We start from the raw sequence: 24,825 nt of genomic DNA, 5'->3' as shown, positions 1-24,825 counted from the left end.
GATGCTAGGAAAATTATCTAATTTTATTATTTTCTTCTTTGTACTTATAATTGAAATTATTTTTGCCATTATAATGCATTTATGCTTGTTATATCTCAACCTTGATTGCACTAACAAGCCGAATCGTTCGCCTTAATGCACAATGGTTAATGATCTCAAAGTGTCAAAAACAAAAAAAAATCTTGCTATTTTACTCGCGTTGCGTTGAACTTTTCTGTGAGAATTGCTGAAAAGTCAACAATTAATCCAGTGATAACATTTTGTGTCACATTCAGCTTAAATGTGAATTTACTTTTTTAATGATTTTTTTATTTTCGCATGAAATATTATGTAATTCTGAAATGAGAGCAGAGTTGGTGGTTATGAACTTGGATATACGAGAATATGTGACACTTGATAAATCTTTTCCAAACTGTGAGTCGTCGCGGTACACTAATGTACGATTTCGGTCGAGGCTTACCAACAAGGTGTATCTTAGCGCTAAAAAGTTTGGACAACACTACACTAAACGAACAGTCTGGCATGACATTGTCACGTCACCGTCTCGATCAAAAAACATCTAGAAAGGTTGGGGAAACTTGACGGTACCATAATTACTGTTTTTGGAGTGTTGACCAGAAATTGGGCAAGGAGTCGTTTCTTTATTAGGTATTGTGTTCTTAGAAGTAGGGGGATGGGTTTTCTTGTTATGTAATTAATGAACAATTGTAGAACCATAAGAGATTTTTATGATTTATATGTACAATAGTTCTGATAGACTTATGCATACACAGATTGCATTAATTTTACGATGTAAACTGAAGTATTTTAAGAGTTTTCGAAATTATTTTTGCAGTTGACGCATATAAAATTAAGAATTGAACCCTCAATTCTATATTAGTCGTCTATTGCACTTACTAGAGCTCTCAGTCAAAATTGAATAATATTTATTTGAAGATTGCTAGTTTTTATACTAGTTTACTAGTTATCAACCTTATTTCCAATCCCTGCAGCCAACTCTGAAATATTCGTAAGCTCAAAACTCATTTGTTTTCATATAAAAAATCTCATTTATTTATTTATTCATGGATTTGAATGATAAGTATAATGAAATACATTGAAAAAGGTATAAAAAATTTACAAGAAATTAAAAAAATTATAAAATAAATTGTCATGGCTTTATACATGAATATTATATTCATTAAAAATATTTGTAATTTTTTTGTGATTTTTTAATATTCTCATTTTGAAAATGTTCATAATTTCCTTTAACTCTATCAAATATAGTAAATGTAGTACAATATGGTAAATTTGAATTTAATTTGATGCTTTTTATAATCAATAAAAAATAAATTATAATAATGATGATTAATTGATTCCATCTTCCCGTATTGATGATCAATTTGTCGTCATGACTTAGTCACGAATGCATAGCTTTTTTTGCGGATTTTTCTGTTCCCGTTTTCTTCTATTCGAAAGGTCAATATTGCGATTATCTCGTCTTGCTTTACATTTATTGCACTCGTGACTTAGCTCATCATTGCTTTGTGCTCGTCTGTCAATTACTAATTGAATCATTTGCACAACATAATTTCCATTGATAAACAAAAAGCATTGAAATTAAATTCTCGAGTGTGATCATTTGTGTTTGCGTGCCTTATTCTTATGTTGATTTTCACTAATTTGTAGATGCATATGTTTGGGGGATTATGAGGGGAAGGGTTAATTGTACAAGTATCAAGTATATTGGGTAATATGGGTTGGTAACTTTTGTTTGTTATTATAGGACGGATTATAAGGTATAGGGGGAGAGAGTGGGTGTAGTATTGAGATTAATGGGTGATTTTTGTGATTAATTTGGGATTTTTTAGTTCTTATTATGTTGAGTTGGGTTTGCTGATTTTGCTACTGAAGTTGATTTGATTGAGAACTATTAGCTACAGATCTAACATTCAAAAGCAGAGCTTGAAGTCATACCATTCAAAATGTATGTCGATTATGCTCTGACCTAGAGTTAATATTCAATATATTTTCAGAAGGTAACATCTGTCTCATAATGAGCAGAAGCATTTAAGCAGCAAATTCATCAACTTTTAGTAGAAATAATTGAGTTATTCTATTCCTGTCAACACCATCACTAGCTTATGACCTCTCAGACAGCTACATAACTCATAACTCTATTTCCTTATGCATACTCAATAATTTCTACCATCAACATATTAAGCACCAAAAAATCTCAAAATGATGTATAGATGAGAACTTTATAAAGTAGTAAATATAAAGGAGATCATTAAGTAATAATTAATGTAGGATAGTAAGCATATTTATGTATGATAGAATGTCGTAGTATAAAAATGACTTTAAAGCAGGGATGAATTAATTAATTAATCAGTTTATCAGTAATCATAGAAGCATAACCTTTTCATTCAAATAACTCTTTATCCTCGTCGTGGTGGCAAGTAGTCGCGGCTTGGTGTTGTTTGTGTTTGTGGAACTCCTGGTGCTGGGTATGATGTATCACCTTGTGGTGGTTGGTATGATGATGGCACATTTGATGGACCAGTGGCACTTGGATATGGACCTTGAGCTGGTGGATTTTGACCGCTTGGATATGGTCCTTGTGGTGCTTGTGGACCTCCAGCGCTTGGATATGGGCCTTGTGCTGTTGGGTAGTTTCCTCCTGCTGATGGAGCTGATGGTTGATATGCGTTAGGGCCAGTTGGACCAGTTGAACCGAATGATGGAGTTTGTGGACGTCCTGGTGCTGGGTATGGGCCGGCGGCTCCTGTTGGACCAGCAAAGTCGTTAGCTACAGCACCTGGTCCAGCTTGTTGTCCGGTTTGTGTGTTATCGTATAAGTTAGCATTGTTGGCATAAAGTCCTGGAGCTGAGTTGCAGTCAAATTGATTCCACCAAACACAAACTAAAGTTTCTTGTGAGAAGATTGTTCCATTTGGGCAGAGGAAATTGAAAGTTTTGTTTAAGGCACAGATATGGAAGACTTGACATCTTGCTTCAACATCAGCGTAGTATCCTGGGTATTCTTGTTGGTTACAGTCGAATGAAGTTTCTGGAATTTCTGAGTAGATTGGATAATCAACATCTGGTTCTCCGGGAATAGCTGAGTAATCTCCTTCTTGGTTTTCGTCTTGTTGGCCTGATGATGATCCACCTGATGATGATGATGAAGATACTGAGCCAGGTCCGCTTTGGAATCCACCACCACCGATATTTCCTTGACCGAAACCGCTTGGGCCTGAAACAGCTGGAGCTCCACCGAATGATCCACCGCCAATTACTGGTCTTTGTGCTGGTCCTTGTCCTGGATATGGTCCGGCAGCTGATCCACCTTGAACAGCTGGTGGTGCATATGAACTAGCACCGACATTTGTTGGTCGTTGTTGTGGACCTGATGGATATCCAGTTGTACCACTTGCTGGTGCTGTTGGGAAGTCTGTGTCTGCTTGTGATGGATAGTTGTATCCGTTTTGTCCGCTTGGTTGATTTGGTGAGAATGCTGGAGCTTGATATGTTGGTGTTGTTGGGAATCCACCTTGTGCTTGTGGCTGGAATCCACCAGCACTTGTCGGTCTATCATAGTTGTATCCATTTTGAGCCTAATTAATATGATATTAAATTGTGAATAGATATTTTACTAAAAATTAAATGACTTGTTTTAATTACCGAAGCTATTCTCAGGCTAACAGCCAACAAAGCTATGAGGAAAGAGAAACAAATAAAAAATATTAGTGAGAATTTTTTTGATTGCAATTTGTCATAAGTAATATGATTTTTGCAATTGCCGTGCATATTATCTTGATGATCATTATGGGGAGATGAGAAATATGAACAAATAAGTGTTAAAGCAATCAAGATAGATTGCAGATAGTTAGAGAAACAAAGCAACTTCCAGTCACATTCACAAAATGTTTTACTAGGACGGGTTAATTGTTTAAATCAATCAAAAATTTGTGAATTGTTTGAAAAGTTTTTGGGGTCTTATTCAATTATCGATGAAATAATTAACTTTTAGCGAATATCCAATTGATGAAATTATGTACAAGTCAAGAAGAGGAGTAACCAAAAAGGTAAAATTGTATGTTGTGTCAATTATGTGATATGATTGATTGTTTTAAGCATTTTTAAAAGTCGCGAATCATAATAAGCAAGAAGAGATGATGCTAGTTGAACTAAAATAAATTGGCAGAGATGACAAGGAACATTGAAATTGTGTTGTAGATTTTCTTCTTTGTTTTGGCAATTTGTGTAAATTAAAATAATCTTTGTAAGGATTAACATTATTGATTTCTAGGCTGGATAGGTAATTGTTAAGCTGTCGACTTTTAGTTGCATAATATGGATGATTTTTAGACTTGAAACATAAAATGCTCAATGAAGATAATCTTGAAGTTTTGTTATTTCACTAGAATTGCAGTATTTTCTGAATAACTTCAATTTGGATGCTGAATAGAAAAATTTTCAAAGCTTATTTTGCATTCGTATATCCTGTAGTTTAATTAAAACGACTTCCTTACGGATTTATAAATAAATGAAAGTTTATTCTTCGGAGTTCAAAAGCAGAATGAGGATTTTATATGAAAAAGGGAGTTCAACTAAGTAGAATCAATATTCTTCAAATCACAAATGAACGTTACAACTTTTGGATGCTAAAATAATATATTATGCTTTAGAATGTTGAGGATTCAGGCATAAATGATCCCAAACCTTAAATTTGACTAAATTTAAAGAAATTTGACTTGAATTCTTTGAATTATTAATTTATTGTCCGAAAATTCAAACAATCTTCATTATTGCAACACTAGATGTGATATTCCTAACAAAACTCGACTCTATTATCACAAAATCATAACTAATATCACACAAAACGAAGTTTATTAATAAAATTGAAAAGACCAACATAATCATTTTCAATATAAATCCAAAAAAAGCACTCAATACAAAACGATCTGCAGTTTATTAAACTACAATAAGGCATTATTGGTCCACACATAATTTATCATGACCAATCTTTTCGCAATTGAATTTCATTGTTTATCGCGAAAATATTATGAATATTTGCGACAAAACTATGAATTAAGTATGTTAAGCCGACAGATAATTCATAATCACATTTTATGCTGCTCACTTTTAACTTATTTGGTGTGAATTTCTAATTTTTTGTCAATTGTTCATGTAAACTAGCGCGTATGTTTTGCAATACTCACCAATTAATAATGATATATTTTTCATGTTGAAATATGTTTTGTCTTTTAAAGTCACCAAAAAAACTGCTTAATTATGATTTATTTTTTTAAATGTTATTCGGTTCACTGCAATCACAAGCTTATTTAATCCACAAGAACTTTAAATTTCACACAGAATTATTCACTGAAATTCAAGTCGAATTTATAGAATAGGAAAATTAAATTTAAAAAATTAGAAAAAAGGATATATGAAACAGATGAGTTTCTTAATCCGATGTACGATTCGAACTGATTTGAATAGTCATCTGCACCATTCTATTTATACACAAAAAAGTTTTTCTTTACTTCTATAAAACTATCAAAAAAATATATATATATTCATCGTTTAGTAAGTGAATGGATGTATAGCATCATTTTCGGTATGCTGTAAAGCTTTGTACATGAGGACCACCTCCACTTACTAAGTATTACATGCATCCATGAGAAAAAAAAGATGCAATAAGTCTCTCTCATTTGTTGAGAGTCGTTCAAGAGAATTATAAAAAAGTTTAACGAAACTTTACCGGCGCATGTGAAAAAAAAAATATAAAAATAAATGGGATTCGTCTACTTAATGTTGCACATTGTGTACATCATATTAAAATCAATGGCAATTGACCTTCGTATGCTATTCAAGTACTTGAGCATAATAATCCTTTTGACAAAACTAGATCATGCATCATAGATGTCGTCTTTTTTTGTCTTTTCTCATTCGTGCATTTAAATTGTGCGATATTTCATGCGAATTCATCAACTAGCATGACTGCACGTTTTGTATGATGGAGAAGAGTTGATGTGATTTATGAAATTGGAAATTTCGCGAATTCTAAGGGTAGATTGTGTAAGATTTTAGAGAGTTTGATTCATATTTGAAGGCGGACATGAATTGAGTTTAGCATGACCAAGATAGTTTAACAGAGAGTATGCGTGATATTGATCATCAAGTTTGATGAATAGCTGTAGTGACCCAATTATTGTGACAATGACTCATCAATTGGTATCAATCCTGCTTTCATAATTATATGTCACATACCTCCTACCTTACGTGTTTTGAATTCTATCTGTTCTAGTATAACATAGCACAAAAGAAGTTGTGATGATCTGTAAAATACAGTAGCATACACCTCGGCATAAAGTTTCTTTGACGCAACTCTTGTAAAAATAATTACGAGACACAACTTTAGCAACAAAGTTGCAGCAAATTATGTAAAATAAAATAAATTCTTATCTGTGATTGAAGGCAACAAGGAATTCTGGCAGGTAATTCATTAGGCTCTGAATCATGTTCAAAACATTAGAAGAACAAAAAATTTAATATTCAATTGTTCGCTGACATTGTAAAATAAGCAGCAATGATGATCGTGAAAAAGTGAATCGACCAACGAACCATTATTCATCTCCATCAAGACAATCTCTTTAGTTGTGGATGCAAGAAAAGTTATAGAAAAATGATATTTATGTTGCTTCTGCAAATTTGTATTAGCAGCAAATCATAAACTACTAATTTTATGCTAATATGTAATAGCATAACTAAAGAGATAATTTAAATTTTGTTGTGTATGAGAGAAAATAATTGTATATCCATACTAATTGGACTTTTTTATTTTATTGAATTGTTTTGCAATACATCGGCATTTCGGTATTGCCCTACATTTATTGATGCTACAATTCTCGAAATACAAAAATTTCTTCTCTTATTTAATTTTCGCGATTCTTTTTCTATTGAAATGTCTGGTAATGAATGGACAGTAAGAAGAAGAGACATCGATGACAATGAGTTTAAGTAACATTTAATTGAACACTATAAATTACATGATGCTGCTTATTTTACTAATCTGATCTTCTTAACAACATCATCAATGACGTAAATGAAGCATAAAGAATGAGGTCTTTGAGACTTATTGTGCAAAAAAATACTTTTTTGTTTCATTGGAATTTCATGTAAAAAGCATAACGAGAGAAAGAATAAAGGAATGAAGAAGAGAAGGTGAAAAATGACATAAATTTTAAATGACATGATCAGTGATTGAGGTAAATTGAAATCGACATAAATTTGTCTCGAAGCATTTGTAACAAGGTTGTGATGAGACTAGTTGAGGTCATAGATTGGACTATGTCTGCATCGATTAGCTGTAAATTTATGATTTAGGGAAGCTTTATGGAATTTTTGAAAATGAAATTTATTAAAAAATCACAATTAATTATTTTATTGATCTTAGAATTCCTGCTAAAACTATTTAATCCTTCTTACCTTGGTCCTTTGTGCCTTAGTATCCATTTCTTAGGAATTTCTATCCTTTAAATTAATTAAAATACACTAAAATGTCTTAAAATGGTTTTTTTTTCTCAAACTACGGATTAAATTCGTTCGATCAACTTGAAGTTGGCTTTGAATTTTCATAAACTTAACGAAATAAGATTCAAATTTCAAAAAAATTTTGAAATTGGAAATTTCTAAAAATTCACGACTAACACATACAAAGATTTGTTTACAAAACATTTCAAAATTTTTGATTAATAAAGAACTTTCCTTATAAAACTGATTGATAATTCTGTTTAGATTGAATCTTATACTGACTTTCTAACCCTTCTTAATATGCCAAAAGGCAAATCTATTAAAGTCCACGTGACATTAAACATTGTAAAACACACATGAGAGTACAGCCTATTATACAATTTAAACATTCTTCTTAAATTGAGGATGATCTGATGTGCTATATAATTTTCATGATATTAATATCCGTTTTCATACCAAATTAATTACATTTCATCATGAAACTTTATTTAATTCCTTATAATTTACTTAAAATATTCAAAAATCATTATTATTATTTCAATACATTAAATATTCTAGTTCTGTTAATATGAGGCCTAGTAGATGCCAATAAATCAATTTAATATCCAAATATTAAGTTAAATTGAAATAATTCGTGAATTAGCATTATAAACTGTTCAGCACTCTATATAACCATATTGGATAAGTTTAATGCCAAAAGCATCATAAGACTCGAGTCTCGGTGCAAGAAGAAATCACTGCAGATTTAAATTTTCATTGACTAAACTGTTGGGGGTACAAAAATTCATATTTAGCACCTCATTAACTCGCAACCATAACAATAAATCATTGCAGACTTTAAATGCTCATTGGATCGCTTTTCCTTGCGGTTTTTTTGACTCTTTACTCGAAATGGAGACGAAACTGATGATACATCCGTAAAGATATAATTAGTCAATCACAATTATGGATCATAACTTATAATTGAACTCGTTCTGTATTGGCTTATTATGAAAGATTTAATATCATTACATAAGTCGAAGACCTAACATTTAAAACAATTTCCTACTAGTTAATTGCCAATTGTCAATCACATCTACACCTGCTGAAGATACCACAACGATATACAAAAGAACAATGACTTGAACTTTTTGCCATTAAATTAGGTTAGTAAAAGAGTCGTCATTTATGATGAAATTGTATTTATCACACTTGACTATTGCTAAACAATATGAAAATTTATTGTGAATGAATTATGAAATGGATGAATATGTCGTGCAAAAATCATTTATTTTCAATTTGTTTCTAAATCATCAAAACGTATGATCGCTAATGATATTTTTATGTAGTATAAATTCATATTATTATGCATTAAAGCTTTACATGAAATTTTACAATATTTATTCATGTAATATTTAAATGAATCAAGTAAGGAATATCATTATGTTTTGAAATTAGTGGCTGAATTGAGTGTTATTAATAGCTTATATCGAGTTCTTAATGGATTTTCACTTTCATTTTCTGTAAGTCTTCATTATTAATTGATTTACTTTGAAAATGAAGCACATCAAGGAGTCCTTAATTGGAACGTAACGAGTGACTGGAGTGAGTATGTCGTGACACGTGCCTGTAGACAATGCATACAATGTAAGAAAATAATAAATTGTGACTTTTAAAATTTCAACGGTCAAAAATAATTTAAATTTAGTCAAATCTCTAAAAAAAATTCAAATTCAAATTTAAATTCCAAAAGTCCGTTAAAACTTGAATTTTCAAATTCCGTTGCAGACAATATGCATCTCAAATCAATTGTCATTCATAACAAATCACCCGAAACAGAAGCTTCATTAATCCATTCAAAAGTATTTATTACACCAGTAATTTGAACAATTGTCATGTTGAACATGTGTTTTACATGAATTAAGTGTCAAAACAGTTTTCAACATCATCATAAGTTATACTTGATGGAAAAACTAGCAAAAAATTGTTTCAATATTAAATCAATTAATTATCCAAATCCTTTCACTTTCAAAAAATATGTATTTTTATTGACATGATTCTTTTTTATATATTCTTAATATCAATCAGACATAATAGCTTATTGTTTTATTTTTATCGCATGTAGCTAGCGTAGATTGATAACTTTCCTATTTAATAAAATTCAATTAACTATATTTTCCATATTTACATGTAAATATTGTTATTGTCTGTCACTAATTGGTCGGCCTTGAGAAGGTCATCGATTAGACATTCTCATTTTATTTTTAGGAAGTGAATTACATAAAAAAGCGAAGCTCCTTGTATCGGAATTTAAAAATCTTCATATTTATTTATTACAATTATTAAAATGATGCAATTACAATCTCCTTAGTAAGAATTTATTGCCGATGACATAAATCACCGAGTTGTTGTGATGCACTTAAAATGATGGATATTAAAAGCAGTTTGCTCTCTCGATGAGTTGACTTCGTTATGATTTTGATTTTAATTAGATTCGAGCATGATTTTAATTTACCTTGAGTGTATGACTGCATCATTGTCTCATTGCAATTTGTATGTCTTTACATTCTCAAATGCACCTTTTGAGCTCACATTAACCTTGCAGAAGATGAAGTAGATGAAGAAGTAAGTGTGATCTCCTCGACATGTGTATGAAATTAAATCACTTACTCGTCACTTTTTGAGTCTATTTATCATTCAGCATATTTAAATACTTCTATGGAATTCAAAATAATTGGTTTTTTCATGTCCATACCCTAAAATCAATTTAATTGTTAATTATTCGCGGTAAATTATGAAGATGAATAACAGAATATTATGGAAGTAATGATGAGGAAACATGTGAATGAGCAAACATAGATGAATGTTGTGGATATCCATAATGCAACAAAATAGCCAAAAACGTGAGATTAAGATTGTGATCGCAGAATTGACACTAAGGTCTAGTTAATGATTAATGATCTCGATGTCATCAAGTGATGTAGGACATGTTGGACTTAAAATTATCAATTCAATTATGCAAAAATTTTGTTGAGTGCATCAATCATCACCTGGCATCATCGTCATGCACTCTAATTGCTTTTTAATTCAGATTCAGAGAATTTTTATAGCACAATAATTTGTTGGTTTGGCTAATTTCATCAGCTCGTGCCATCTGCATGCTGTTGCATCTTCACATTTCTTACTGCATTTTCAATTCCATTTAATTCCAGCAGAATGAAAAGTGAAGTTAAGTTGCATAACTTTTTCAACTTTTTGACTGAACTAAATTAAAATTAAAAGAAGATGAATAAAATTTATTAAGCTAAGCTGCGCTGGCACTATGAATTAAAGTAGCTCCATCAACAGCTTCTGTCGCTTGAAAATTGCACGATTTGCTTCCTTTTATTCATTCATGAGACTTTTGTGAACTTCTTTTTGTTCTCTTGCATCTCTTGCACATCTTTTCTTGCTATGCGACATCCAACAAAACTACGAATGAAATGTACATGAAGACATCAGCATGATTGTCACACATAAAAAAAGTTAAGAATAACAAATTTTTTTCGCAATTTTTCAATCAATCGCTTATAAATCTACTTGTTATCCCATTCAATTCGCTCATTAGTTCAAGCTTCAATTTGTGGGTGTCATGCTTGCAATTTCTTACTTATTTCATTTTTCTCATGGGATTTATGGCTTTTTAATCGACTGCTTTCGTCATTTAATTTTTCCATAACTTAACACTGCAATAAAATCGCGTTTGATTTTCAGCATTGAACATGAAGTGAAGTGAAATAATGCATAATAATGTGCACTTCAGGAAGGAAAAATATTGAACTTCAGCATATGCTTTATATTCATAGAAATTGGAATACAATAATGTTATGCAAGAGGAGTTGGATTATTCAAGGTCAATAACTTTAATGTAGGCGCATAGTGTATCTCTTCCTACTTCGGTAGACGTGGATAGGGACCATTCACTTATTACGTAACGCCTTAACAAAATTTCTACAACACAGCACTCTCCTAATGACCCCCTAAGAGCATTACGTACGACACATACCACAAATGGACATAACCAGTAAGTTTTTGAAGGGAGTAGGAGGGGTTGAGTTCTTGGGCAATGTCAATGCATGCGCATGTAACTTGGGTGAACCCTAGTCCTAGCTCCTTCCCTCTTCCCTCTTCTTTCCCTGAAACGTATTCAGGTGCATTGTAGTCTACAATTCGCCTAAGGTATCGATTTCATTAATAAATTTGTAGCTGCAGACTTCGAAATAAAATTTTTGTGATCATTCCTTCAAGCTACCCAATAAGCCACAAAAGTATACTTCCACATTTTCCTCCAAGCTTTTCCATTTCCACCCCACAATGATTCATTTCTTTAATCATGTTGCAAATACAAAAAGCTCTCTCAATTCCGCAGAGAGAATTTTTTACTAAGCATGCGCGGTAAGGACATTACGTTACTTTTCCTAAATAACTGGCAAATGTGGAACAGAAATTTTTTACCCTTTGCTGAAACAAAAAGTTATTCCTTAAAAAAAAAGAAGTTTTTTGTTACGGAAAGGAAGAAAATAACAAAATAAATTAAATTAACATCAAAGGAGATGCAATAAGTTCAATATCAGTTAATAACCACAACACATCGTTACATAAAAACAGGAATATTATGTTAAAATAGGATATAAAGTTCAGTAGTAAGGAAGAAAAAAGAAAAGAAAGAAAAAAAAATCAGACCTAGAAAAAAATTTGCTTATTGGAAAAACTAGAAAAGTGAATAAAAATAATATAATATGCAATATAAGTTGGACAGTAAGCACAAAAGATACGTTTACTATCACATAAATTGATAATATTGTAGTAAAAAAAAATAAATAAAGGAATTGGATGTGAATGAATTATCCATTTGACATTGAAACATCACTTGACATTAAATGGTGAAAAAAGGAAGAGTCCATACGATTATGAAAGGCATTCAGAATTGCAAAAAATTCTCAAGCTCATCAAATGGATTATGAGTCATAGTCAGGCATAAGAAGAACAAAAAGTGAATAGACATAAGTGAAATAAAATTTGATAAATTTTAATTGCAAAGTGCTAAATTATAAAGTATAAAGAAAATACTATTGCCGCCGTTCTATATCCTCTACATGTCGGGAGGGAATCATACATACATATATATAATGTATAAGAATAAAAGCCGCACACAAAAAGTAATCGATAAAAAAGTTATTTTATAAGCCATCCACTGCAAAAGAACCTTCTAAATATACATAAAGCGAAAAAAAAAATATATATATATAAAAAGTGAGTGGAACTGCCAGTGAGCATAAAAGCATAAAGGAAATATTAAAGTTTCTTTGCTTTAAACACAGAACAAAGCTTGTTATTCGCTCGAAAATTATATGCATAACACACATAATCATTAAATATTAAACTTTAAAAAAGGACATTCATGTTATATAAAAGCGTAAAGTAGCAGTCGCCAACGTTGCCAATTGTCATGAAACAAAAGAATATTTTTGCGAACTAGAACAGAAATCGTGTGTGTGTATGTGCATTGTTTGTTTATGTGTCTGTGACCGCGGATAGTTTGCGAGTTTGTTGAATTAAAATTAACATAGAAATTTGAAGTCATCATTAGTGCGACAATCATCAAACGGAAGGCAATTTTCATATATGAATGTGGATAATAATGTTTTAACAAAATAATATATATATACATATACTATATAAGTACCTCATGCATGCATCTTGTTGTGGATCATTACTATTATTAAGGTGAAAGGCTGTCTGTTGTCTCTCTTGATCTGCTCGTAACGATAAGAAGGGAGCAGGCTATTAAGGATTTACATCCCTCCCCACAATAATTGATTTTGTGATTTCTCTTTCCTTTCAACTTTATATCTTAACGTGATGAATGAAGAACGTACACTTAAGCAAAAACTACTCTTCTATACGACTGCCTTCTTCGTGCTTTTGGGTACATTTAGTTTATTCTCATTTCTTTTTCTCGTACCATTTGTTATTGAGCCAGCATTTCAGACAATTTTTATGGAATTTGATGAAAATCGAGCTCAATGCTTTACAGATGAAGCAATAGTAAGGGCTGGAACGAAGAATTGTACATGGACTTCATGTCGTGAGGGTTGTACACGTGATGTTTATCAATGCACGCAAATTTATGTAAACTATAAAATTTTTCCAAATGGAACAAATCCGTACAACGAAACTGTTATGGATCCATCAACGCCACCTGAACCGAAGAAAAAGGATCAACAGCGACGACGACGTTCGACACACGATTATGAGTATGTTGATGGTAATGAAACACCAAATGAAATGGATGAGTCTGGTGATACAGGCGGATCGAGTGATTATGGTGAACCTACTGAAGGTTTAATGCCCAATACCTCTGAATATTATTATAGACGAGCTCGACTTTATCCAAATGTTAAGGGCTGCGGATATCCACCATTTTTAAATTGTACTGTTTGGAATAGATATTACCAAAACGAGGGATCAAACTTCTCATGCTATTATTCAAGAGTTGATCCACGTTTAGTTGTTTCACATTTAGATATGAGCAAAAATACGCTTCACTTAGTACTTGCAATGGCAATACCAATTCCGTCATTCATCATTTCCGTTATATATTTAACATTCGCTTACTTTAAAATTTATAATGAGGATGAGGAAAATGAACCGTTGGATAAGAATGCTGAGGAAATAGCTGATGATGATATAATCGAGGAAGGAAATCCAGGAATTGATGGAAATGAGGATGATACTGAAAGAAGTATAAATAAGGAGAGCACAGAGAATGGACAAATACCAAATGGCAATTCCCTCACTCCAAATTCAGCAGCGGAAGCAAACTCATTTGGACATCAGCTTAAAGTCAAGATGGCTGATGAAATGTCAAGAGAAAGTTTAGAAGGAGGCCTTATATTATCTCATTCCGAGTCAAATCAAGGGTAAGTGACTTCTTCTTGACGTTTCTTTCTTCCACTTTTTTATATTTTGACGTCCAACAACAATTTATTCATCATCATTCACTTGTTTCTGCCTTGTTTTGAGAATGTAAAAAATAAGCAATAATGTATGGGGTTGTTTGGATGTTACGTGATGCTATAAAAATGCTACTGACATTCTTAGAGTTGAACATGTATTTGGCTTTTCATCTTTTGAGTGGAATGGACTTGAATTGAATTAAGGACATTCTTAAATTTTGAGATGAAAGTGGAACTGTAATCGCTGTTCTGTTGTGCCATTTATTTCTATGATTCTCATATGTACGACTAGTAAAGTTCTCGTTCAGATTCGACTTCGAGCATTAAAAGCTTAGTTGAATAGCATAGAGCTATATGTGGATATATATGCTAGAACGAGACTAAGGGTTCAGTGTCTTATACCAAATACATGAAACCTAAGAACTTCTATGGTTAAGGTCGTAGGTTCGATTCCTACTAAAGATCTGTAGTATCGACAATATGACTATTTCCCATATAATTGCTTACAATAACGAACATAACTAGTGTCACGTAGCATTAAATTGATCAAATTTGTGGTCATTCATCCGGATTTCCGATCGCATGCTTCTACCACTAATCTAACTGAGGTTATTAGGGAGCATGACACAATGTACACAGGATACCTAAAACCTCAGTTTTCAATACTTAAAAGGATTCTAAAAATCCTAAATTTCCAATAAACATTCCTAATGTACAACCTAGATATAAAAAACACAGAGAGGAAGAGGAAAACAAGAAGCCGTTCTCGAGGGGTGAAAGCGGTTTCATCATACGTACATAACACAACTCATAAACTTTCATTCTTCACGTCATCGGAAAAAAAATGTCGATAGCATGAAACTAAAAATGAATAAAAGAAAGAAAAGAAACTTTCTCATTCATTCAATAATTCAGCCAAATAAAGAATAATCAATAGCTAGATATAGTTGGATATAATATATTAGAGTCAGAAGACGTAGACAGCTCTCATTTTAGTTTTTAAAAAATTAATGATAAATTCATTTTCATGATATTGCTGTTCCTTTATTGATGTTCTTTAATAATTGTTTTTATGACTGCTCAATGTCAATGAATTTACATCGCCCATCTTTATTGAATTCCATTCAACTTAAAGTTCTAGATCACTGACAGTGCCACGTACATTCTAATCAAAAATTTAAAGCTTTATGGTAACCAAGTGGATATAATAGCTTTCAGTAGGACTAATTTATATTCAAAGTTGACGGTAGCATTTCTTTTAGGTCAGTTTGCTAAGTTTTTAATGAGATTTGACGCTTTTTTTTTGTTAGGTAATAAGCATGAGTAAATTTATAATGCAGAACTGTGACGATATTACTGCTTATTTTTTTGGTGAACTTTTCATACAAATTCAATTTGTAAGACAATCAATTCTACAAAAGCTTCTGGCTCGTGTTTCAATCTGAATTCAATTTTTGACAATAACATTTTCATTATCATATTGGCAGATAGATTTGGCACGATATCATCAATTTTTAGTAAATAACAAGGGGATAACAAGGAATTGAGAATTATTCTCATGATGATAATATTAAAATGTGATAAATATGCCCGAGTAGCACAAGATAGATGACTATGGTACTGTTATGTAACTATATGTAGTCAAGCTTTATGAGCTGGAGGCACTTGGGAGGAACCGCGACTAATAATCTTTAGTAATGCACTTTTAGACCTGCAGTTTATAGTGGATTCCGAACCACTTGCAAGCTCTGTACATTATTGTAATCAAAAATGTGGTATGACGTCACAGTGATTGCTGCTTTTAGATCAATTGATGGCAAAAATTAGATTTCCTGTCGTGTTTCGCTCGGTATTCAAGTATCATGTTATGATATTTGAGTTACATAAGATTTTTTATTGAAATGTGGATGTCTGTCTAGTATTATATTTTTAGCAAAAGAGAGTTAGGCTTTTGTTTCATTAAACACAAGCTTTGAAACTTGCACGTTCACATTTTGTTCACTGCAGAGAGGATTCAAAATTGTCATGGTTTTAAGAGTTACGTAACTTACCTAAATGATTTCTTATCTATAGAATGATACTGTGTGATTCATAAATAAAGCTGATTTTCTCACGTATTTTCATAAGAATATATGAATATCCAATATGTGATACCGAGAAGGATAAGTTTCTGTCTTGAAATTTGAAGTTTGATTTTAAATTGGATTGTAAATACTGAGTAGAAGTGGCTCGATGGTGGAATCGTTTGGCAATACCCCTGCAATCATGGATTTAAGACTCAGTAGTAGAGCTTGCCCTTTTTCAAATCATATGTAACAGAAATGCAGCTCAGAACCAACTCAGAGCCTTTTTTTGTAAACTGAAGACAGTGATGTGATCAAATGAGTGGTTCTGATAACTTGATAAACTGTAGGTCAACTGAGTGCAGAGTTCTGGCGCGGTTACGCTCGTTAAACAATTATTAGCCCCGAAAAGCCTTCTACAGCTGTGGATCTAAATAGTTAAAGGCTAAGAATCCCATTTAAAAGTGTTCGTATTAATAATTTACAATTGTCCCATCTATCTAAATCGTTTTGTTATTCCAAAATAACACTAATCGAATATAATTGTATTTATTGAAATCCATCCAATTTCCTCAATTGGCTCCAATTCTCAATTTTATGATACTATCAAGTAAACACCCCTTGATGAATATTACATAAATTACATGAAACTCAACTCATACCTGAAAGTTTTCTTTTGGAAAAAACAAAAAAAAAAATTGAAAGCTATCCAAGAAACAATAACAATTACATGACAAATGAACACTATTTATGGGTGTTGCCAAATGTAAATTTGAACAAGAAGAAAGAAACGTTAATTAATCAAATAAAGAGAACTAATTTTAATAATATCGTTTCAGCAATATGGCAAAGACAATGTTGACAAGCATAACAACGCCACAAGGATCGATTGCTGCAGTATAATTCATAAAAATGAGAATGCTGAACAAAAATTGAGCGCGTACTAAGTACATAAAAAGTTTTTTTTTTCTTTTGCGCGTCGCATCTCGTCATATAGCATGTATGTGAATGAGAGTATTTTCTTCTAAAAAAGGACTGGCGTATTCTAAGACGTGTAGCTACAATTAAGGATTAACAAATTCGAAAGAAGAAAAAAATGGAAGAAAAAATTATTAAAAAATCGTTAAAAAAGCAGCAATGAAGCTTCGACAGCATGTCATTTTTGACAAAATTTTAGTAAATATTAGATCGTAAGCGTGCAAATAAAAGCAACTACATACATTAATTAATATGAAGCATCTTTTTTGAATTTTCACAATTTAAAGAAAAATTTTAAAAGAAAAATTACTGAAATTAGGTTTGGAAGCAAATTGAAGCCAAAAAGGAAAATTTTTTTAAAAAAAAGTCGTTATTCTCAAATTTTAGGCAATGACAAAACTCTATGAAATTATTCGAAAAAGGGGTAAATTGACTTAATTTGGCTTAAAAGTTCGACAAAAGCTTTGCTGTGATGAATGAAAAAAAAAATTGTTTTTTAACTGATTTCTAAAATTTAAATTTGTATAGCAAATTTATAGTAACTTCCCTTAATTATAGCAAAAATCATAGTTTCACATCCTTTGAAAAAGGCGCGAAATATACTTTAATAAGTTCCAAAAATTGACATAAAAGCATTTGTGATAAAACTAGTCTTCGTATTCCAGCACTCCTGTCCTCGAATTTCCAAGCCAAAATAAACAATTTCCCCCCTTAGAAGCTATCAAAAAAATTACAATATGACGAATTTGTTGATAAAAAAAGTTTGAAAAATATTTTTTGAGCACAAATATCGCATTTTAATGCAACAAGTTTCAATCATTCAAGTTTTTAATCAGAAATTTGCTTTATGGTTACCGCTATTTTTAAATTTCACTTGGGGATAGGATTTATGTTGTTCATAAAAATCAATAAATTATTTCCATTCGTCGTTCAACAAAAAAACAAAAATTATTATTATGTGTTAAATAAATTGCATTTTTCGAATTGGTATTATGGTAAAATATGCAATAAAGAGCATTTCCAATCATATTAGAGGAAAATTTCTCGTTCCTCATTTAAAAAAATTTCATTTCCGCTCTCATAATGCAATTTTTATTGAATTAAGTGACCAAAATTCAATTAAATACAAAATATTCCGCAAAAAGTTTTCCATTCTGTAGGATATGTGTTGGATATGAATCAAGGCGATAGAAATATAGAGAAATGAATAAAAAATTAAATTGTTGAAAGATTGAAGTGAGAATTTCGTCGAGTTTAGATTGATGACAGATTCCTAAATGGAAATAAAGCCTGTTTGTAGTTTAACAATATCATATGGATGTGCTTTTTCTCATACGGGGAGATGCTTTTTGAGTTTTGAATTTTATATGAATTGGATTTATTTTTGGAGGTGTCTATGAACAGATGAAACCATGTAACCGAAATTGTCTTCAAGTGTTACTGAATATTGTATAACAATTCCTAAGGAACTACAATGTTGAACATATGGATGGTTTCAGTTAGTAAGGGGAATTGACAGACAAGTTACAAGAGACAGAACAACAATGTTTATTTACAAATAAGTAAAGCTCGAAGTTGTCCTGGATTTTGTATGAATATGTCGACTAGACTCCATACAAACTTCAAATTGACTTCGAGCTTTTCAAATAAGTATAATTAAAGAACTTTCTTACAAATTCAAGTAAGATGTTTATTGTTTGAAGATAGTAAACAGACTAAAATATTTATATGAAGGGGTCAACAACTATGAAAGGGGAGAATCAACTAATAGTATTTGCAAATATAATTTGAATATTAAACGACAGTTGACATTTTCTTAAGCTTATTTTGAATCTTCGATTCAATTCTGGTGATTCTTACAAAACAAAAATAGGATTTCCACCAATAACTATGTCAATTTAAAAAGAAAAACAGAAAATCCTAGTAAATATTTCAAATTTTATTGAGATAAACAGACATTAACTATCATATTTCACTTGAATTATGTCTGAAAACATTCAAAAAGGCATTAAAGTTGTATCATAGCATCCTCGTTCAGAATGTTGAGCAACTTAAATTTCCAAAACTTTATTTTATATCAAAAAGTTCAACTAATAAATTCAAAAAGTTTTATAATCGCAAAAAAAAGCATCACTTATGTGAGAAAGAGTACATAAATTTTGATAATACCATAGAGAATTGATAATAATGCTTATGGACTTTCACATGACACACATAAAACACACGATGATACATATACATAACTCATTCACAATTCTAACTACTCTATCTATTCTTATCCCCTGTTGTTACTTACTCGTGATTCATAAACAAAAAAAAAATGAGAAACATTATTGGAATAGAGCAAAAATCTACATAATATTTGCATAGAATAATAATAAGTAATGGCTTCAAAATTTCAGCGAACAAAACATAAAATAAGAATATAATGGAAAAAGCGCTCAAGCGTTGATAAAAAACAAAATAAATAAAAAATTGAAGCAAATTTTTCCCTTTTTTCCGAATCAGATGATTTACAGAGAAAAAGCTCAAATTCAAAATTAATTAATTATGTGCAATAAGATACTTAATTAACAAAAAAAAAAAAGTTAAAGTCCAAAAATAATAATGTATAATTAGATAGGATAAAAATGTAAATGATGGATGACTCCATGACGAATGATTAAAAGAAATGTTCAAAAGAATCCACTTGAGGATAACTAGTGCGCATTTTTGTCTGTCAGAATCAGTAAAGGAATCTATATAGAAAGTTAAAGTTTAAAAAAAAGCAAAAGTGATCAGATTTTATTCATTGACAATTGTATTTTAAATTAAAGTTATTCATTCCTCATTCGGTCAATTAAGTTTCAAACTTGGAAAAAATATTAGAAGTTCTTTGAAAATTTGTTAGCTTTTTTACAACAGCTCTCATCATATGTAGAGCATAATCACAATGATGAGTTCTTAAGGATTTAAGGCAGGGTCGTTATCAATAGGTTGTCATCGGTTATCCTCTAAACTGCACCTATATGCAATATAGCAGTGTCATCATGATGTCCTGTTATCGGATCTTGAGCCATTATTATTATGTAAATGAATCGAAATCCAACATCAGGACATTACAGCGGCTTTTGTTCGGTAGAAGTTTCATCACACCATGTTTACTAGAGTATCAATGCGTTGCCGTATGAACGGTAAGAAGCGAAGTTGCCCTGAAGACAAACATAATCAGGAGGGCGCATCAAGCAATTATAAGATTATTGATAACAGAACTCCCTAAAGATAACTGACCCCGCTTACCTTATTACAATATATTCTTAATAAATTTTAAAAATGTCAGACAAATTTCATTCCATTTTACATAGCAGAGCTCGAAGTCGACTCTATGGATAAGTCAAGTCAAGTCGACTATGGATCCTCAAGGCCATACCGAGATAATCTCTGGATATTGTCAAGAATCGTTCGAAAATTTGTCAAATTCAAGACATCAGGCCTATTAGAGTCGACTTCGAGCTCTGCAACATAGCAATTAACTAGTTGACTAAATTGACAAATCTATAATCAGCCATTCAGTCATAGTGATACCAAAATAGCGTATTTGTTTTGCAGAAATGCATTGATAAAAAGTATATTACGTTGAAAAATAATAGCTTTTAAAATTTTCATCAAACAAAAGAAAAAAAAAGAAAATGAAATTTTCCGATTGCATTACCATAAACTGTAAAATTTTCTACACAATTACATTATAAATTCATGATGGATTTCTGCCTTGCCTACCTGTTTTTGTTCTTAAAAAAAAAAGAGAATTATTATACCTAAAGAAGGAAAAATTTAAATGAAAATGAACAAAATAATAAAAATAAAAGCTTTAATTGAAATTAAAAAAATTTGTTCCAATGACTTTTCATTCTCTTGTTGTCATTACAATGTATGTATGTAGACAGAACATTTCACCGATTGTATTATGTAACCCATAAGAGAAAGTTCATTAATGAGAGTGCACCATGCTCTGCTGCATTTTTAATTGAAATTCATCTGTTTCAGTTCTCAATTACAATTGTCTCGTTAGTATTGAGTATGAAGCTACACGGGTTGTGTCTTAAATTATTTTTATTTCCCTGGATAGCACCAGAAGAGTGGAAACTAAAGTGCTTGATTCCTACGACGCCTTTTCCAATTATCACTTTGGAAGGTGAGTATAAGTTCGAGGAGGGGTTGTGAAGTATGTTATGCTGCATTAAGGGAGCTATTGGAAGGTGTAGCGCGCCTGAGGTCTAAGCCTGATTACTTCGAGTACCCGAGCGGTACTCTGCGGCAATATTATCATCTGAATTATAAAAATAGTCTGCATTGTGCCATTAAGGGACGAGTTCTAACTCGTTAAAGTGTCATTAGCCTTAAAATGCGGATAACACGCAGATATGGATTTTTACTTTTGAATCGACTTTTATTTTATGTGGAATCTAGTAGACTTTTCCATTTTTATGTCATTGTGGTTAATGTAGTTTAATTAAAACGACTTCCTTACGGATTTATAAATAAATGTTTATTCTTCGGAGTTCAAAAACAGACTGAACTTTTAAATGAAAAAGGGGATTTCAACTATGTACAATAAATATTATTCAAATCTCAAATGACCGTTTTAACATAAATATTTATTATAACTTCAAAGGTGGAACTTTCCGTACCACAACGACACCGACGACAACTACAACAACGACTACAACTAGTAAGTTCTTTCAGCTATTGACACTTTCAAATTAAACTAAAATTAATTTCTAAATTTCAGCAACAACAACAACTACAACAACGACGACGACCACCACTAGTATGTGGACTCTGAAAGATAATACTAAATCAACATTGATAATTCACCAAATTTTTATTTTTAGCTACTACCACCACCGTTCCGCCGACCGTGATATATATAACCACACCAACTCCCATGATTACAACAACAACGAAGAAGCCCATAAAACCTATTTGCTTTAAATTATTTCATCACCATCCAGTGGTATTCAAAATTGCTGTATGGAAGAAAATTTGTCCACCTCCGTTGCCAATTATTTATATTACTTCTGTCAAACCGGAGAAGATTAGGCAAAATAGACCAACCTTAATATATGGCTCTACTAAACCATCTCGTCTACAAAAATATAGAATTAATTACCCAACTTTAGTTATAGGCACAACAAGACATGCTCGACCTCAAAAATTAAGTCAAGTTACAGTAAATTTGCACTCTGAGATTTAAAAATTAAGGAATTAATAGAATTGTACAGATCAATTGTGGCCCATGAACTCACTTAAGCAGCACGTGAAGCTTGCCGTTTGCCAATTATCAATACCTCAAATAAAAAGCTAAGATTTGAGGACACAATTCACAAAAAGTTCTGAAGATATTTTATTGAATTGGATTGAATATTAAGCATAAAATTATCAATCATGAATATAGAAAAAGAATAGCAAGTTTATGGAGAAATGTCCATATTATCCGATTTTTCACATCCATTATCGTCAGTTCCAATTTTTTCCTCAGCATCATAATCCCTTATTTCCGAGATCCTCTTCAACTTTCTATCTGGTGAACGACGAGATATTTTTGATGAGAGCTTTTCACGTACCGGTGAATGTCGAGCAAGACTTTTTGATCTAGAACGCGAAATTGAAAATTTACGTTCATCACGTTTTTCACGGTGCGAGCGTTTCTTTCGATCACTACGATGACGAGATCTAGACCGAGATCGACGGTCGCGTTCACGACTTCTGTTAAGTAGAATTATTGAATTTTTTTTGCTGTATTTGGAAGATGAAATGTTCCAAATTACCTTGAACGATTTCTGCTGGATCTTTTATGACGCGATCTGGATCTATCGCGTGATCTCTTTTCTCGTCGTCGACGCCTATCCTTGCTACGGCTACGTGATCTGTATGTCCAAAAATATTATGTCAATATAAAGTATGCATTAAATAAATTAAATTACCTTCTTCTGCGGCTTGTCGAGCGTTTTCTACGACGACTGTGACTTCTTGTACGAGATCTTGATTTACGACTGCGGCTTGTGGATCTCTTATGTCTGCGACTAGACGAACTATAAAGAAATAAATATATTAATATTTAAACATATTGCATTTAGACTTAATTCCCCTTACCGTTTTCGACTACGTGATCGTTTCGAGCGAGAATGACTAACTCTGCTTCTGGAACGGCTTTTTGACCGTGATGTCCGACTTACAGAGCTTTTCTCTTTCGATGCCAATAGTCCAAATGCAGGATCAATAACAGCAGAAATTTGATTGTGACATTCTTTCACAATTGACATAGCTTCCTCAATTTCCTTCTGAGCTGCTTCATTTGTCTTTGCTTCTGGTTTGGTAATTGGTTGGGTTGAATGATGAAGATTTAAGGATGTATTATTGAAATTAGATCCTTGCATTTTCAGAGCATAAATCACACTTTTCTGTTCACAGAATTCTATCATTGCAATTTTTTGCCGATTATCAGTCTCGGCAAATCTTGCGTACTTAACTTCACCTGCTCGTTTAAAGAAATCAATTAAATCATCCAGTCGCCAATCTGATTCAACATTAAGAACCAAAATAGTACGACGAGTCTCTTCAATTTTACGATCATCATAATTCACAGGTAATGCTGGATATTCTGGTAAATTGTATTTTTCCAGCTTTGGGTCATATGTTTTGATTACTTGATTAGGAATTTGTCCTTCAGTTCGAGAAACAACTTCTGGTGGAAGTTTTGATTCTCCATAATTGCCAAATCCAGGTACTAAAGTACCTTGTGCAGCCATCTCTAATGCATGATATTCATCAGGTATGCTTCCACTAAAATGATACAAATGTCAATTAAGGTTACATTTGAGTCAATTAGACGCAATTACCCTTGAACAGGAATGCAAATTAATGCACGGTCAATGAAAACTGTATTTGTCATATGCTGTGCTGTTGCCACAGATCCGCTCTCTGAAAATTTCACATAACAGATTCTCGAGATTACTGGCACAGATACATCTCGAATGGATGGATCTAGAATAAAGATTTGTATGATTTTGTGAGCTTTTCAACTATTGTTGTCAACTTACAAAGTCTTATTTCTTCGATTTTTCCAAGAATGCCAAAAAGAGCTTGCATTTGATCTTTTGTGGCTTGAGGAGCAATATTGGTGATTTGTATCACCTTCGTCGAAGATCCTCCTGCCATGTTTAAGGCAGCTTCGTCAGTTTTTATACAATTAAATTGAGTTTTTAAATTTTTTCACTCCAAGTTGATAATGATCCAAATTTATAGTGCGT

At 31.8% G+C, this 24,825-nt stretch overlaps 3 protein-coding genes across 3 annotated transcripts; 1 reads left to right on the top strand and 2 right to left on the bottom strand.

Annotated features, from left to right (window-relative positions):
* Window positions 1-1,157: 1,157 nt before the first annotated feature.
* LOC139093344 (spidroin-2-like) lies at window positions 1,158-5,336 on the bottom strand. Its single transcript, XM_070644041.1, has 3 exons — window positions 5,205-5,336; window positions 3,664-3,695; window positions 1,158-3,596 (listed from the first exon to the last, which is right to left on the bottom strand). Exons 1-3 carry the CDS (start codon window positions 5,227-5,229, stop codon window positions 2,418-2,420), a joined length of 1,236 nt encoding a protein of 411 aa, XP_070500142.1. The 5' UTR covers window positions 5,230-5,336; the 3' UTR covers window positions 1,158-2,417.
* A 6,673-nt stretch (window positions 5,337-12,009) lies between these two features.
* Window positions 12,010-21,356, top strand: tipE (temperature-induced paralytic E). Its single transcript, XM_070644172.1, has 2 exons — window positions 12,010-14,459; window positions 17,398-21,356. Exons 1-2 carry the CDS (start codon window positions 13,399-13,401, stop codon window positions 17,459-17,461), a joined length of 1,125 nt encoding a protein of 374 aa, XP_070500273.1. The 5' UTR covers window positions 12,010-13,398; the 3' UTR covers window positions 17,462-21,356.
* A 1,526-nt stretch (window positions 21,357-22,882) lies between these two features.
* LOC139093253 (probable splicing factor, arginine/serine-rich 7) lies at window positions 22,883-24,813 on the bottom strand. Its single transcript, XM_070643913.1, has 6 exons — window positions 24,616-24,813; window positions 24,415-24,559; window positions 23,669-24,358; window positions 23,500-23,607; window positions 23,344-23,442; window positions 22,883-23,281 (listed from the first exon to the last, which is right to left on the bottom strand). The coding sequence occupies exons 1-6, from the start codon at window positions 24,731-24,733 to the stop codon at window positions 22,987-22,989; spliced, it is 1,455 nt and encodes a 484-aa protein (XP_070500014.1). The 5' UTR covers window positions 24,734-24,813; the 3' UTR covers window positions 22,883-22,986.
* Between the last annotated feature and the right edge of the window lie 12 nt (window positions 24,814-24,825).

This window comes from Chironomus tepperi, unplaced genomic scaffold, assembly GCF_022539635.2.
Source record: "Chironomus tepperi strain 1889 unplaced genomic scaffold, CSIRO-AGI_Ctep_v1 contig_335, whole genome shotgun sequence".
Lineage (NCBI taxonomy): Eukaryota > Metazoa > Arthropoda > Insecta > Diptera > Chironomidae > Chironomus > Chironomus tepperi.
The sequence above is the reverse complement of the archived record's forward strand: the minus strand, read 5'-3'. Positions and strand labels throughout refer to the sequence as shown.

What these genes read in the sequence shown, in the direction of transcription:
- LOC139093344 (XM_070644041.1), bottom strand. Translation starts at nt 5,229, where the DNA reads ATGAAAAATATATCATTATTAATTG. An exon ending in AAATATATCATTATTAATTG is followed by an intron (nt 3,696 to 5,204) that starts GTGAGTATTGCA and finishes CTTTCCTCATAG; the next exon opens with CTTTGTTGGCTGTTAGCCTG. An exon ending in TTAGCCTGAGAATAGCTTCG is followed by an intron (nt 3,597 to 3,663) that starts GTAATTAAAACA and finishes CATATTAATTAG; the next exon opens with GCTCAAAATGGATACAACTA.
- tipE (XM_070644172.1), top strand. Translation starts at nt 13,399, where the DNA reads ATGAATGAAGAACGTACACTTAAGCAAAAACTACTCTTCTATACGACT. An exon ending in CATTCCGAGTCAAATCAAGG is followed by an intron (nt 14,460 to 17,397) that starts GTAAGTGACTTC and finishes ATATCGTTTCAG; the next exon opens with CAATATGGCAAAGACAATGT.
- LOC139093253 (XM_070643913.1), bottom strand. Translation starts at nt 24,733, where the DNA reads ATGGCAGGAGGATCTTCGACGAAGGTGATACAAATCACCAATATTGCT. An exon ending in AATCGAAGAAATAAGACTTT is followed by an intron (nt 24,560 to 24,615) that starts GTAAGTTGACAA and finishes TCTTTATTCTAG; the next exon opens with ATCCATCCATTCGAGATGTA. An exon ending in TCCAGCAGAAATCGTTCAAG is followed by an intron (nt 23,282 to 23,343) that starts GTAATTTGGAAC and finishes TCTACTTAACAG; the next exon opens with AAGTCGTGAACGCGACCGTC.